Source organism: Macrobrachium nipponense, chromosome 3 (assembly GCF_015104395.2).
Source record: "Macrobrachium nipponense isolate FS-2020 chromosome 3, ASM1510439v2, whole genome shotgun sequence".
In the NCBI taxonomy this organism is placed as follows: domain Eukaryota; kingdom Metazoa; phylum Arthropoda; class Malacostraca; order Decapoda; family Palaemonidae; genus Macrobrachium; species Macrobrachium nipponense.
Genome location: NC_087202.1, coordinates 91556684 through 91572911, shown reverse-complemented (window position 1 = coordinate 91572911; position 16228 = coordinate 91556684). Strand labels below are relative to the sequence as shown.

Here is a 16228-nt window from a genome sequence, read left to right as displayed (position 1 = left end):
GAAGCAACAGATCTTGTTAGACCTTTTGGATCAAATGTTGGAAAAGAGAGCAGTAGAAAGAGTTGTATCACGGAACTCACCAGGCTTCTACAACAGGCTTTTCCTGGTTCCGAAGCACTCGGGAGGATGGAGACCTTTTTTAGACGTAAGCAGCTGAATCTTTTGTAAGGAAAATAAAATTCAAGATGGAAACTGCACAGTCTGTGTTAGCATCCCTGAGACCAGGAGATTGGATGGTGTCCTTGGATCTCCAAGACGCCTATTTCCATGTTCCGATCCACCCTTAAAAGGACAGGTCTTCCAATTCAGAGCTCTCTGTTTCGGGCTGAGTACAGCCCCTATGATATTCACGCTTCTAATGCAAAATGTAGCAAGATGGCTCCATCTCTCGAAGATAAGAGTCTCACTCTACTTAGACGATTGGCTGATCCGGTCCACGTCGAAGGAAAAGTGCCTGGAGGACCTGCACACGACATTATAGCTGATGAAGGACCTAGGCCTTCTGGTCAACTTCGAGAAGTCCCATCTGATTCCCACACAGTCCATCGTGTATCTGGGGATTCAGATGGATTCAGTGGCTTTTCAAGCATTTCCATCTATAGAACGTCAGCTAAAATGCTTAGAGAAAGTATCGGTCTTCTTAGAGAAGGAAATATGCTCGGCAGGGAATGGATGAGTCTGCTGGGGATCATTTCCTCGCTGGAGAAATTTGTTTCTCTGGGAAGGCTGCACCTCAGACAGCTTCAGTTTTTCCTAGCAGACAACTGGAAGAACAAGAAAGACCTAGACGAGATTTTGAGAATCCCTCAGTCAATCAAAGAGCATTTGAAGTGGTGGTCCGATCCCATCAAGCTATGGGAAGGGATGTCCCTCAAAGTTCTGAGCCCAGACCTAGTGTTTTTGTTTTCAGATGCGTCCATGACGGGCTGGGGAGCAACACTGGGGGAGGAGGAGGTGTCAGGCCTCTGGAGAGAGGGAACAGAGGTCCTGGCACATAAACCTCAAGGAGCTAGAAGCGATTCGATTGGCACTTCAATGCTTCGAGTCAAGGATTGTGGGACGAATTGTACAAGTCAACTCAGACAACACCACGGCGCTCGCGTATATCAAAAAACAGGGAGGAACTCTATCTCAGTCCCTGTTCAGGATAATGAGGGAAATCTTACTTTGGGCGAAAATAAGAAATATAACGATTCTAACGAGATTCGTTTCAGGACAGCAGAACGTTCGTGCAGATCTTCTCAGCCGTCAACATCAAATGCTTCCAAACGAATGGACTCTCCATCCAGAGATTTGCAAAGAGTTATGGAAACTTTGGGGACGTCCACTGGTAGACCTCTTCGCGACGCGGAAAACGAAGAGGCTTCCTATTTACTGCTCTCCGGTTCTGGACCCAGGAGCAATAGCGATAGACGCCATGCTTTGGAATTGGAAAGGGATGGATCTCTACGCCTTTCCTCCATTCAAACTCCTGGGAGAGGTAATAAGGAAGTTGCGGCGTCGGAAGGAGCAAGAATGACGTTGATCGCCCCCTTTTGGCCTGCAAGCGACTGGTTCACAGAGGCCATGTCATTTCTGGTAGATTTCCCAAGGACACTTCCAGAAAAAATCGATCTACTCAGACAGCCCCACTTCGAGAGGTATCACAGAAACCTCTCCGCTCTGAGTGTGACTGCATTCAGACTATCCAAAAGTTGGCCAGAGCGAGAGGTTTTTCAAGATCGGTGGCAAGAGCTATTGCCAACGCTAGAAGAACATCCTCTCAAGCTGTCTACCAATCGAAGTGGGCTGTCTTCAGAAGTTGGTGTAGAAGGGAAAATATTTCCTCCTCCACGACCTCTGTGAGCCAGATTGCTGATTTCCTCCTACATCCTAGGAATATAGACAAACTTTCAGTGTCAACGATTAAAGGCTAAAAAATTATGCTGTCAACGGTCTTCCGCACAGAGGCTTGGATTTATTAAATAATAAGGATCTTCACGATCTATTGAGGTCCTTTGAAACCTCAAAAGCTCCACGAGACAAGATTCCCTCATGGAACTTGGGAGTATTGTCTTAAAGTTTTTAATGTCAGCCCCATTTGAGCCTATGCATGCTGCCTCTTTGAAAGATGTAACTAGAAAAGCTGTTTTCCTAACCGCTCTGGCAACAGCTAAGAGGGTTAGCAAAATTCAAGCTATGAGTAAACGTGGGTTTCAGAGAACACAATGCGGTGTGTTCGCTGAGCCCCTCACTTTTAGCTAAGAACGAGAACCCATCCAACCCCTGGCCTAAAAGCTTTGATATCAAGGGGTTATCAGAGTTCGTCGGACGAGAGCCAGAGAGAGTTTTGTGCCCTGTCAGAGCTCTCAAATTTTATCTGGAAAAGACCAAACAATGTAGAGGCCCGTCAGACAACCTGTGGTGTTCGGTCAAGAGGCCGGAATTACCAATGTCTAAGAACGCACTGGCGTTCTTCTTGAGAAGCACCATCAGGGAAGCTCATTCGTCCTGCACAGATGGTGATCTTAAACTGCTAAAAGTTAATGCTCACGAAGTTAGAGCGGTAGCGACTTCGGTGGCTTTTCAGAAAAATATGGCACTCAGTGATATCCTGAGTGCCACATTTTGGCGAAGCAACTCTGTGTTCGCTTCACACTACCTCAGAGATGTGAGGCGACATATGAGAATTGCTACTCGCTTGGACCATACATTTCCGCGGATACAGTATTGGGGACAAGAAGCGATACGAACCCCATCCTTTAGAAAATGGATGTGTGTGATTTTAATTATGGTTTGTTTTATGGTTGTAGGGTTGGCCGCTTGAGGCGGTCTTCCCTTTAATTAGCCTAAAAGTTATGGGACTAACTTTAGTTGGGCTAGGTTAGGTGTTATTTGTTATGCTTCGTTGTCTTCAGTATGGTCAATATGGTCTAGTCACATTGTGGTCACGCTCCCGTTGACAGATCATCTAGAACTATCCAGCTATACAGGTCACTACCTTGCTGAAAATTCTAGTTAAGCAGAAGCAGGCTTGGGTGACAGTAATCACGAAGTCAGCTATAGCTAATTGGTAAGGAACCAAGATGTCAATCATCTGCATGTTATGTGTTTCCAAAATCCTTCTATTCTGTCCCTTCCCACCTCCAATGGTGGGATTCAGCTATATATATATCTGGCAGGTAAGTGTCATGAACAAAATGATATTGTCATGATACAATAAAGTTTGTTCATACTTACCTGACAGATATAAATAATCAAGTACCCACCCACCTCCCCTCAGGGGACAGTGGTAGAGAAAATCTGAATAGAAAATGGGAATGGTTCCTGGTATCCGCCTCCAGCGGCGGGAATGGGTACTAACCACCTAGCCGACCACTGCGTTTGCCGGGAGTTTCGAAATTCTGTCGGTCGTCAGAGATACAGCTATATATATATATATATATATATATCTGTCAGTAAGTATGAACAAACTTTATTGTATCATGACAATATCATATTTATTGCTGGGATGGTTCCTGGTACCCGGTAGAGGGATCACCTGTCCAAAACCATTTAGCGCTACCGCGAATTTCAAATTCTGCCGTGACGTCAGGAGACAACAGCTAAATGTAGCCACCGGGTAAGTATAAGTGAAACTATATTATTATAAAAATGTCATTTTGTTACATAAAGATATATTTAGTCATGAAAATAACATCAAAATACACTAATTAGTGAATATTTATCATGGATAAATATATGTTAATACCAATTGCTTAAAGAGAGAGACTTTTCCTGAGAGAGAGATTTTTCAGTAGTATATATCCTTTGACCCCAAGATGGCAGCAATAATTAGACTTACTAAGATTGCAACACTCCTCCTACCCTTTCTGTCAGGTTTCCAGACATTTGTGACAGCTCCACCCTCCTTGCTCTCTCCAAGTCTCTACGTACGTATTACTAATTTGCTATATTATTTTCTCTAATGAATTGATATTATTGCTGTTTACAATAATATTACATATTTGAAAATTTGTAAATCATTTATTTATCATACAAGAAACATACATTTCAGTAAGAAAGAGAAAGAATTATTTGTATTAATATCAGTTAATCTTATTAAACTTGATACCAGTATTAATCAGTATTAATATTTCAAAATCAGTAGATTATTTTTGTATCATATAAATGTATTTAGTCATAAAAGTACCATCAAAATACACTACTTAGTGAATATTTATTAATGGAAAAACCTGCGAGTGAGCGAGTCCTCCGGCGAATAATTTTTAGATATGTCGTACAGAAAAATCCGTTAATAGGCGAGTCCGTGAATCACAAGAGCACAAATACGGTTGGTTGACGGTATTTGATTATATAAAAGATGTTTTAGTCTAACATCATGAATGTCAAGAAGTAGAGGCAAAAAGTTGTACGTATATTATAGAACAAATACTGACAGCCAACAGTTGGCTTTTAATAGGATTCTTTTGTATGATATCTATATACAGTATGTATGTGGATGAGAACTATGGAGAATAGATAAAGAGATTTTGAGAGAAGGTGGGTTGTTTGTTGGTTAGCTTTTACAGATAAGTTACTGTTTAATACCTCAAAAGTTATAAATGTTACTTTGTCTTTTAAACTGTTCCATACATATGACTATTTTCAGTTCCTGACAGTTTGACCTAAGGAAACTGCATGTAGCATGCAAATAGTATTAGCTTTGCTGTTCAATTATTACTTAAGTGTTCATAATAAGTTTTTATTTTTACAGTTTTAAGTATCAGTTCTTATTATTTTAGCATATTGCCTTTTAGATTTCACTGGCAAAGTTGATTTTTTTTTTTAATTTCACATTAATGAACTTACATTTGCTTGAAGTTAATGTTGGACTTAAGTTGATTCAATCATTATGTGGTTGTCTGTATGTAACCACTAATTGTGATGTACAAATGTAAAGTACTATGCCTGTCATCCTGAATATGTTTCTCATTAAACTAAACTAATTTCGACGTTACTTTAGGCCCCAGTGAGGCAGCTATGGATGAAACCATGCCTTCTTCACTCTGCAGCTGGGGTTGGACCATGCTATCAACAGACTGCATCTCAACTAGAGGGGATCAAGCTTACAAGCCACTTGCCATTGACAGTTTTGTCGGATGAAGAAGCAATCATGAAAGAAACTGGTAAGATATTTTATTTTATTGATTGTGTTTTACTGTTTGCCAGTTGTTTAAACCTGACATCTATGATGTATGTGATACTGCTGTATCTTCCATCTTTATATTGTAAGGATTTTACTGTTCAGGCTGATGCATGAAGAGGCAGTTCTCACATTCTTTAATTTTATGTTACTGAGTAATTGTAGTATCAGGCCAGGAGCCTAAATGTGGAGTCCAGTTACGTATACCTTAACATGATCTTGGGATATATTTTGACATTAAGAAGGAACTTAAGGCTACGAGATTTCATATCATAATATGTATAGAGCAAAATATATTTTTGTACATGAACTTTCCTGTCAGATATATACAGTGGGGCATCGCTTATTCACGGATCAGTATTCACGGATCCAGTTTTTAATAACCGGGTTTTTTTCTTGGAACCGCTTCTCATGCCACTCACTGGTATGAATCGCAGCATCATGGGTTTGTCGTGTTGTTGCGTATGCGATGTTTTTTGGTAGGCTAACCCTCGGCCGTGGTCCGATAACTACCAACATTCATTTAAAGACTCATATAATGATATTAACTGACAATTGTAGGTACATGAAAAAGACGCATTTCACATGTACCTGTATTATTATGTTATTATTATGTTCAAACATTATTTCACATGTTGCGCGCCATTAGAGTATCCCATGTTAAGTCCAGTAATATGATATGGCAACATTTAAGTATTGGCAACAGTGTAATTATTGCTCTCGTGAGGCAGTCTTGTCTCGTCTGTCTATTTGTTAAGCTGTCTGCTGTTTGTCCCCTGGATCTTGTATATATTTCTACAATAGACATTTAGAACCTACATTTAAGTTGTGTCCTTGCCCCTCCACTTAAGGTTAAGGAGTTTACCAACACATACATGGCGCAATGAACTTTGGAAGTGTCGTATTGTGTGAAGTTTATCAAGACTTGGACATCGGGAACCGGACGGTCATGGCCATATTGGATGTTCAGTTCAAATGTGCTTTGTTTGTTGTCCCAGCGATTTATTCTATGTCGTGTGCAGTGTAGTGCCTCAAGTACTCGGGGAAGTGTTGTGCAGTGCATTGTGCTTTTATAGTACCTTTTTTGTGTGCTCAGTGATTTGTTATATTATTTGTTCCGACACGGCATACAAACCTTCGGTCCTTTTACAATAGGAAGGTACTAGCGGCAGCTGGATAGGTCGTAAGCTTTCGAACAAGGGTTCGGTAGTTAACTGCTTGTCCGACAGGCGCGCGCGACTGGGAGGTAAACAAATCACTTTTGCTTTCGGCCTGCTGGCGTTTGGACGTGTACTTGGTCCAGAGGTCTGACCATTGATCCTGCGGTGCACACCCCGATCAATCGGAGAGAGGCTTGGATCCCTCCCTCGCTCTTACGACCAGGGAGGCATTCCAAGGTTGGGCGAACACCAGTCTGTTCACAAAAGACTCAGATTCCTCCCACCAAGAAGTGAGTCTTCCTATTGTAAAAGGACCGAAGGTTTGTATGCCGTGTCGGAACAAATGACAATTTGTCCAAAATTGCATTTTTCCTAACTATACAAACCTGAGGTCCTTTTACACATAGTCCACCTCATGCCACCCCTCACTCTGCAGTTTTTGCTTGGGCCAAAAGCAAAAGTGATTTGTTTACCTCCCAGTCGCGCGCGCCTGTCGGACAAGCAGTTAACTACCGAACCCCTTGTTCGAAAGCTTACGACCTATCCAGCTGCCGCTAGTACCTTCCTATTGTAAAAGGACCTCAGGTTTGTATAGTTAGGAAAAATGCAATTTTGGACAAATTGTCATTTTATTGAGTACCCATTTATTCTGTTGTGGCTTTGCCGGAGCACCGACTGTCACACCCGCACTCATGCCATGTCCAGGGATGACTGAGTCGACTTGGCAACGTCGCCTTGGATGTGAGCTGCCGTAGGCAGACACTATCGCTCAATAGTCCCCTCGTTGGCTGACGTATTTCTCGCACATACGCACACACTCACGCTTCAACGAATTTTATTTATTATTCTTGTATCAGACGTTTTGGGATAATTTTAATAAGTTTGTTGGAACTTTATTCTTGCGCACTGCACATTGACGATAATGACGGACTCGAAAGGTACGCCTGCAGACCATTTAGAAGAGCCCACAGAACAGTGGCAATCCAGTAATGTGGGCGCCCACACTCTGAGTGTTGGAGCATCCAGTCTCTCCCTCCCCACCACTCTTAAGCCCCCACTACCAGCCCCCATCTACCTCTCAAGCTACTGGGACAGATTTCCTCGCTTTGATTAAGTTTTTAGAGGAATCTCGCTTGTATGAGGATGAGAGAAGAAGAAAGGAAGATGAAACAAAAAGACAAGACAGACAATGCGAAGAAGAAAGAAGAAGGGAACAAGAAGCAATTTGCCTTAGAGAAGATGATCTTAGAAGAGAAGAGGAGAATGCAAGGTTTACTGCCCTCATTCAAACTCTTGCACCAATCATCCATTCTCATTCAGGTACCCTTACACCTGGCACAGAGGTGGTTTCGAAGTATATGTATGCTGTTTTTTATCGGGGTGGGGGTGGGCAGAAAAATAGGTGAAATTTATTAGTAGTTGGCAAATCACCAGTTGCTACAACTCAGGGGATGTGGCATTCATTACAACCAGCATAGAATTAGAGAAGTCCCCCAAAATTCTGAATCAGCCAAAGAAGTGTGTTGCAACATTTAAAATAGTAAGGGTTTCATTTTAACAAATGAACCATCAAATGATGAACATCTTACAGGGTTTCACAACTCTGCTCCTTCATCAAACTTGATGTTGATTCTTGGTAACTAGGTGAAACATTTGTGTTGTATATATAATAGTAATTAGGTATGAATTTAAAGAGATTTATCTGTGACTAAACACCATGATGAGTCAGCATTTAACAAGACAATATATTATGTATGTTTTTTCCATCACATTCGTCCTATTTGATTGGGTGGTTTTTATAGTGTGGTGTTCCGGGTTGCGTCCTGCCTCCTTAGGAGCACATCACTTTTCTTACTCTGTGCGCTGTTTCTAGTAGGAAACATCTGCAGGAGTCTTGGAGCTACTTCATCATCCAGTTTTTCCAGGTTTCTTTTCAGTGATTTTGGCATCACTTGAGACTGATCCTCACACTACGTGTAGCTGTTTAGAGCTAGATTGTAATATTACCAATCTTTTCCCTGAATGTCGCTCTTGGCCTCCTGAGCAGTGCAATTCCTTTTGCAAGAAGAGGCAGCTTAAGATGAAGTCGGAGGCTTCATCTTTGCCAGACGCGTGGAGGTCATACCGACATAGGCGCCGAGACACCGATGGGCAGGCATTTGAAGTGGTAGACCGCATTCATCTGTTTGAGAGGATCTCACGCAGGCAGGGAGGGGTCATTTCTCATAATTAGGTCTCTTGTTTGTTTATTATAATATATTACAAGGTTGATATTCTTGCCTTCTTCAGTTGGTTTGATGTTCTCCATAACAATTTTCCTTATGGAGTCCTCTTCTTCACAATACTGTGAGCATGAATCCCTTGTAGAAAATCTTAATACTGTCCTGGGGGTGAGGTTGTGCTCTCACTACCATTGTACCATTTCCCCAGAGCATTATGGATTTCATGAGCATGAGCTTGATCAAATATCCGTTATTTATGAGCTTTATCCAGTTCTTATTGGCTTTATAGAAGAATGCTGAGGATATCATGGACAGATAGTAACAAATGAGGAGGTGTTAGCAAGAACTGGAATACAGAGAGTGCTTGTAAGAGAAATAAGGAAGAAACAAATGAATTTTGTTGGACATATAATAAGAAATGAGAAGATAGAGCATTTGTGCCTTACTGGAAGGATAGAGGGGAGGAGATCAAGAGGTTGACAAAGAGTAAAATACTTGGATAGCTTGGTGGGAGACTTGGATGGAGATTATACTCTAAATCAACCAATACAAGTGGCTAGAAATGGAGAGAGGTGGAGGCAAATGACCGCCAACGTCCAAGACACGGCACTTTGATAGATAGACAGATATCCAATTTTTGATGGGTGTCTTGGCAAGTCAAACAGTGGGAGAGTTCCCTTCATACAAAGGCCCTAACTGTTGTGCAGTTGAACTTAGCAGGCACCCACTGTCTCCGTTTGGGCACATTCCAAGGTTGTTTTTTTTTGTGTAGATGGAAGTACGAAGGCTGTTTCAGTCTTGGTAACAAGGATGTCAAGGTAGGGGAGCCGATCGTAGGTGCAAAACTCGACAGTGTAGTAAAGCACACTAGTACATTGCTTGAACAGGTGGCGAAGGGCTACAACCTCATCCTCATTGTCAGCTTGCACTAAAATGTTGTCTTTGTGTCTTGTGTATTTACAGGGCCTTTGTATCTGAACAGTGACTCCTCCACCGTTCCCATATAGAAGTTGGCAAAGAGGACACCCAATGGGAGCCCATCGGAACACTATCCTTTTGATGGAACATCTGGTCTCTGTGGGTGGAGAATGGGGCTCTTCTTTGTGCAGGTATCCAGTAAGGCCTGTAATGAAGCTAACGATATGTTGAGAGGTGCTGTTGATGGGTCCCTGTAGACACAGTCAAGGAATAGGTCGATGTCTCATCAATGGGCACGTTGGTAAATAAGAATTCTACATCAAGGTAAGCGATGGTACCTGTGCCTGGGGAGTCACAAATCTCTTCTTGGAACTCTGCTGAAGATTGCAGGCTGTAACGGGTTGAGATGTATGTAGAGCGCCAAGATCTGATTGAGGCGCTTGGCCAAGGCATAAGTCTAAGTGGGTGTCTGGCTGATTATAGGGCGGAGAGGGTTTCCATCTTTATGGGTTTTGAAGTTTCCATAGAGGTAACCTAGGCTGTAGTCTCCTTGGATAGTTGGGAGGTGGACTGCATTCGTTGCTGTGTTGACAGCACCATTGACCCGTTTAGCATCCCTCTTCATTTTTTCAGTGGGGTTCCGTGTAAGGCGTTCGAATTTCATGCTGCTGGACAAGATGGCATCAAGTTTTTCATGGTACCTCTGTCTCAATCAAAACAAAGGCTGCTGTCTTGTCTGCACATCGTACAGTGATGTCCTTCGTTGCTCTCAACTCTTTTGCTGCTTCCTTCATCACATGAGTGAAGATACTACTGGAGTAGGATCCATGTTCCATGAGGGCTTCAGCAAAGAGAAGGGGCTGGAGGGCATGACTGGTCCTTAAGATGTTACGCCCCTCTAACTGTTGAATTGAATCTAGCAGGAGCTCGATCATGAGGCACTTTTCTTTGGCCTTTGGCTTAGACATTAAGTGGCAATTAAGCCCCATTCTAAGCAGAGCATCTTGGTCAGGGTTGGGTTCGTAGCTCAGGTTTGCTGAGGTACTCTCAGCTTACCGCTGCTGAGGGAGATCAGCTTGCTTAGGACGCCCTTCATACGCTGCTTTATGTCTTCTTCCTGTATGTGGACAAGGCAGGCGACAATGTTCTCATGGGTGGGTGGCCAGGTGATGATTACTGGGCTGGTCTTCATCAACTGTGGGCTGGTCGTCATCAGTCTGGTCTACATTAGGGTGGTCATAATTTGGGGTGCTACTACCATCTTCTAGGACACCAGGATGGGCTGCTCAAGTTCCTCTCCTGCTTTGCTGGTGCTGATGTTGCTGGTTTTGGTGCTGCATATCCTCCGCACAGCCTCCCACTTGTTGTGGTTGTGCAGCATCTTCCTGTAGGGCACGCAGCTCGGTAGTCTTCTCCCACAGTTGCCACTGTAGGATGGACTTTTTGAAGCTCCTGGTCCCTTCTTCTTTTCTTGCTGAAGGTTCATGCAGTCTCATGTTGGTATAATTCGGGAGGAGACCCTCTTTTAAACAAGTGTTGTTGAAAGTTATTGCTGCTTCAGCAGCATTAATCATGTAGAGGTTCTTCTCTATCTTTCTTATTGTGGCCTTCTTGTTGTTACTTAAACAGGTGAGTAACATACCTATGGTAGTCATACTCGAGGCAGAAGGTAAAGTCTAGTCTGTACGTGAGATGTGAGGTGTGGACTTTGTGGAATTTATGCTTATACTTTGTACTTTAGTGACTTATAAGTTGTTATAAGTTGAAAGTGTAATGTAATTTTAATTTTATAATTCTAATTATAAGTTTCTTGCCGCGATGTTTCATCTGGCACAACCAGACATCCTCTTGGCGGAGGGTTGGTGAGGGGCTATGGCGTGTATGTAGTCCATCTGCCTTTTATTCCGAGAGCTCAGTGAGAGGTCTTCGGCACACTGAATTATGGTGGGCTGAGCATGCAGAGCTGGTCTCCTATTGGTTGCTGGGGGGCAATCTCAAGCCAGTTTCAAGACTTGATAGTTACATTGCTGCATCCCAATGGATCTTCAGATTTGCATGATGTCACCGTGGGCTGAATTTTGATTGGCTGACAGGTGTATGACATCACTGGGGCCTGAAATTTTGATTGGCTGACAACTGAGTGATGTCACGGCTGGTATTCTGGTTTTCTCCTTCGGGATTGTCATCGTCGGTGGTATAATTCTGCTGCAGTATGATGGCATTTCTTCTTAAATTTGTTGGTAGGAGAAAGGCTTTCTTTGATTAGAGATGAAACATCAACAGTTACAAAATATTCTCTTGTGTACTGTTATATGTAATATGTGTGATAATCATAGTAGTAATTGATATTATTTTTATTAAAAGGATATGTACAGTACAGTACAATAAGAGAGAGAGAGAGAGAGAGAGAGAGAGAGAGAGAGAGAGAGAGAGAGAGAGAGAGAGAGAGAGAGAGAGAGAGAGAGAGAGAGAGAGAGAGAGTCATCACAGAAAAATCTTATACTACAAGAATGACGGCACGATTTTTAATAAATTTACTGGAGATGGTGAGGACTAACCACAAAACTAACATAAACCAAAAACTTAAATACTAACATGACATACAAACATAGCATTCTCTTTTGAGGTTGTGTCCTGTTGTTTTAAACCACCCATGTACAGTGTTCCCCTCATATTGGCAGGGGATGGGTACCAGACCCCCCGCCAATAGTTGAAACTCCTATAAAAACACTTAAAACTGCCTCTTTTGTTACTTAAAACTCAAGAAAAACCCACTGAAAATTTTTATACCTGGTTTTTTTTTAATAGTTTTATCACAAAAAGTGCATTTTATGGTGAAATTGATAGATAAAACAAGGAATTTGTGGATATTTCTCATAGAAAAATACAGAGAATAGGCAAATTTTCTGCAAATAATGGGGTTATATGTTCCAGAGAGAAATATGTGAATACGTGAGTCTGCAAATCTGGAGTCTGTGAATACAGGGTGTTCACTGTATTTTGGATATGTTCTATACAATAGTACTGTACATCCTAAAATACGTACCTGTACAGTAAATATAATTTCAAAGTCATCTTACAGCATGAAAATATCAATATAGTAGTACATAAAATGCATTCCCAGTTCATTATAGCATGCGCAGAACGATGCCACAAGTAAAAAAAAACAAGCATGTTAGAATGAAAGGAGATACTTAAGTATAGTTGTAGGTTGGTAGTAGTACTTAATTTTGCATCATAACTTTGAAATGATATTAGAGTGTTCTGGGATGATAATTTGAGGCATATTTTTGAAACTGTCAGGTTTGACCATGAACTTTGAAAATAGGCAGTTATAAGCATTTTAGGGGTGTGTATAGCCAACATAAGAGTATAAAAGTAGTAGGAGAGTATACCGTAATGTAAGGTTACTTTGGGTGTTTTGGAATGATGGTTTGGGATGTATTTTTGTTTGAAATAATTTTAAATTTTTTTTAGTATGATAATTTAAGGTATAATTTTGTTTGAACTATCAAATTAAGCAGTAAAGTGTTAAAGTAGGCAGTTTTGTTTTATTTTAAGGAGTACAAGGTATATTTGGTAATTAGATGCCAGTTATGATAATTTTAGAGGGGATTTTTGCATCTCTGCAGTATGTTCTGGAACCTATTCCCATGTAAAATGGGGCACACTGTATATGATATAATTTGCTTTGTATTTTTATATTTTAAAGTAAATATGCTGAGATTGTATTTTTGGTAAAAAAAAAAAAAAAATAAATAAATTTGATGAATGATAGCTATATAAAAACTATTTTTACTTGTGTTGCTGATGCTTAGTACTATATAGTCTCTGAGTTGGAACTCAGCACTTGGCATTTTCACATTTTTTGTCAAATTATAATTTTGAATAAAATGATTTAAGATTCTTCATTCATTCCATTAATATATCAAGTTAATAATGTAGTCAATGTTACTTTGCATTGACAACAGTATTTTTCCTTTCACACATATTGTTCATTATTTGAAATTGTTTTAAGTGTTATACTTTTCTTACAGCTTATAAGTATGCAAGTGAAAAGATTGCTCCAGTGGTGAAGAAAATGGATGAAGAGGGCAATTTAGACCAAAGTGTTGTCAAAGGCCTGTTTGAAAATGGAGTATGTATATAGTGATTTTTTTTTTATCTTATTCTACAAGATTTTTGTTATTGTTGAGTTTTTATTTCAGATTCTATAGTCAGGATATTCAGTTGATTAATTTCTGTGATTTTACATTATACTATATTATGATATTCTAATAAATAGTCCCACTAATGAGTAACTGGTCAGCTTGAGTAAACATTTTGTTCATGAAGCTTACCTGTCAGATATATATATAGTTGTATTCTCTGAAGTCCGACAGAATTTCAAAACTTACGACACACGTAGTGGGAGGCCAGGTGGTTAGTGCCCATTCCCGCCGCTGGGAGGCGGGTATGAGGAACCATTCCCAGTTTCTATTCAGATTTTCTCTGTCGCCGGTACTGTCAACACCTGTTTTCAGTACCTCCGCTTTGGATTTCGTTAATTTCTCATTGTCACATAAGTATCTTGATTGTCTTTTGGTTTTGACTTTGGATCTGTGGCTAGGCACATGCTTTTGTGGACTGATTTTTATTTTGGCTTTGATTTTTCCTGTAACTAAGATGTCTGGTTCTAGTTCTGCTAGTGTCAGAGTATGTTGTATGGATGAGTGTAAGGTGAGGCTACCGAAGGCTTCGCTAGATCCCCACACTGTATGCACGAGTTGTAGGGGGCATGTGTGTTTGATAAATGACCGATGTAAGGAGTGTGAAAGTTTGTCTGATTCAGGTTGGAAGATGTATGATTCTTACGTACGCAAGTTAGAGCGTGACAGAATCAGGAGGTCTTCCTCCAGGAGTGTATCAGGCAGTAGGCGTCAGGGCAGTAATATTTCTCCTGCTAACCCTCCAGTAGACTTTGTTTCTCCTAACCCTGTGGTGTTGCCTTCGTGCCCTGAGATTGTGTCTGTGGAGGGTAATGCCCTTTCTGTGATTTTGGATTCTCTTCGTAATCTGGAATCCAAAGTGCTCGCCTTGGAGACTAGTGCAGTGAAGTGCAGTGATAGTGCCCCTAGTGTTGTGGAGGGGGCGTCAGATCGGCCCCATAATGCCTCTAGGCCTAGACCTCTGTCGGACTCCCAGGAATCAGGGAGCAGGCATGTCGAAAGCTGAAGGAGGGTTACGGGGGCTCCCCACCGATCTGGCGTTCCTTCGGCAGGACCTGTTGACGCTTCCCAGGCTGCCAAGGAGCGTGCTCGTGCACGTCTCCTGAAGGATTGCTTCTCGTCCTCCGAAGCGTCCTCCCCGCGCAAGGGTGGAGCTCTCGGAAGGACTCTCGGCCCTTGAAGAGAAGCTTCAGAGAGGACGCTGCTTCACGTCCTTTTTCTTCGGATGTTTTGCGGTCTTCTCCGGATTTTGACGCATTCCCACCACAGAAGAGGACCAGGACGTCATCCGAGGATGACGCTGTTGAGCGCCCCAGTCGCTCCAGGGAGAGAGCTGTTCCTGTGAGAAGGAAGAAGGCGTCCCCTCGGCCCTCGTCTTCCCACAGGATCAGCCCTTCTCCTGAGAAGGAGTCTTCTCCTACCAAGAGGATGCTCCTGTCAATGCAGCAACAGTTAGCTTCGTTGCTGGCAGAGAGAGAGGCAGAGCTGCGTCGTCGTAGGAAGGATGACAGACTGCCTATCAAGAGGTCCAGGCAGTCCCCCTCTCCCTCTCCTCGCTCGTCTCTTTCACCTGTTTCGTCGCCCTCTAGATTTCGTTCGGCACCCCAGCGTTTGTCTAGAGGGCGCGATGAACGTCTCCCCAAACTCTCGTCGTTCGAGAGAGAGGAAGACCTTCAAGCTCCTCGTAGCAGGGATCATCTTCATTCTCGTCAAGACGCTCCTCTCACGTCTCTTCGTGATGCTCGGACCTCTGCGAGGCAGGACGCTCCTCAAGCTGCTAAGCTTGACGCTTCACTAGCTCCTTCGTCTCGTCGAAGGAATCGTCAGGACGCCTGTCATGACGCTCGTCGAAGTTCTCGGCAGGACGCCAAGCTGGACGCTTTTCAGGACGCTCGTATGGACGCTTATCGGGACGCTTCGTTGGACGCTCATCAGGACGCTCTTCAGGACGCTCGCCGACTTCAAGATGCTGGTCAAGACGCTCTTCAAGACGTTTTATCTGCAGTTTTGCCGGACGCATCGGAGGCGGTTGTGAAAGACGTCCAGCCTGGTGCGGAGAGTTCTGCTTCGAAACGCAGATCCCTTTTGAGAGTGGGGCCTAAAGGTCTTAGACCTCCCCAGTCTGTGGACGCTGTCAGTTGCTCCTGTAGAAGAAGGAGAAGTCAGCAGCTCTACGGAGGCAGTAGATGAAGAGCAGCCTTCAACATCCTCTTCATCGGATTACCAGGTCTTGGCCCGTCTTCTTCGTTCTTCGTTTTGAGACAAGTTTCAACCCTCGGCCCCTCGCTCTCCTCCTCCTCAGTTTTCCTTGTCCAAATCCAGTAAATCGCCAGGATTTGTGAAAATGAAGACTTCCCTTTCGACCAAGAGAGCATTTAAGAAGGTCCATGACTGGATGGACTCGAGAAAGGCTCAAGGAAAGACTTCATTTGCCCTGCCTCCGTCGAGACTTAATGGGAAAGCAGGGATGTGGTATGAGACAGGAGAGGACATTGGGTTGAGGGTTCCTTCCTCTGCCCAAGGCGACTTTGCCAGCCTGGTTGACGCTCCGAGGAG

General features: G+C 42.6%; 2 protein-coding genes across 2 annotated transcripts in view; one reads left to right on the top strand and one right to left on the bottom strand.

Moving 5' to 3' along the window:
- The window catches only part of LOC135222094 (short/branched chain specific acyl-CoA dehydrogenase, mitochondrial-like), a 29946-nt gene extending 16332 nt beyond the window's left edge, over nt 1-13614 (top strand). Inside the window, exons 2-3 of the mRNA XM_064260266.1 lie at nt 4985-5147; nt 13502-13614. Coding sequence (XP_064116336.1) covers nt 4985-5147; nt 13502-13614 — 276 coding nt within the window. The remainder of the gene's footprint in view (nt 1-4984; nt 5148-13501) is intronic.
- Nucleotides 1-16228, bottom strand: part of LOC135222446 (short/branched chain specific acyl-CoA dehydrogenase, mitochondrial-like) — a 223558-nt gene that overhangs the window by 111453 nt on the left and 95877 nt on the right. The gene's annotated exons all lie outside the window — the stretch shown is intronic.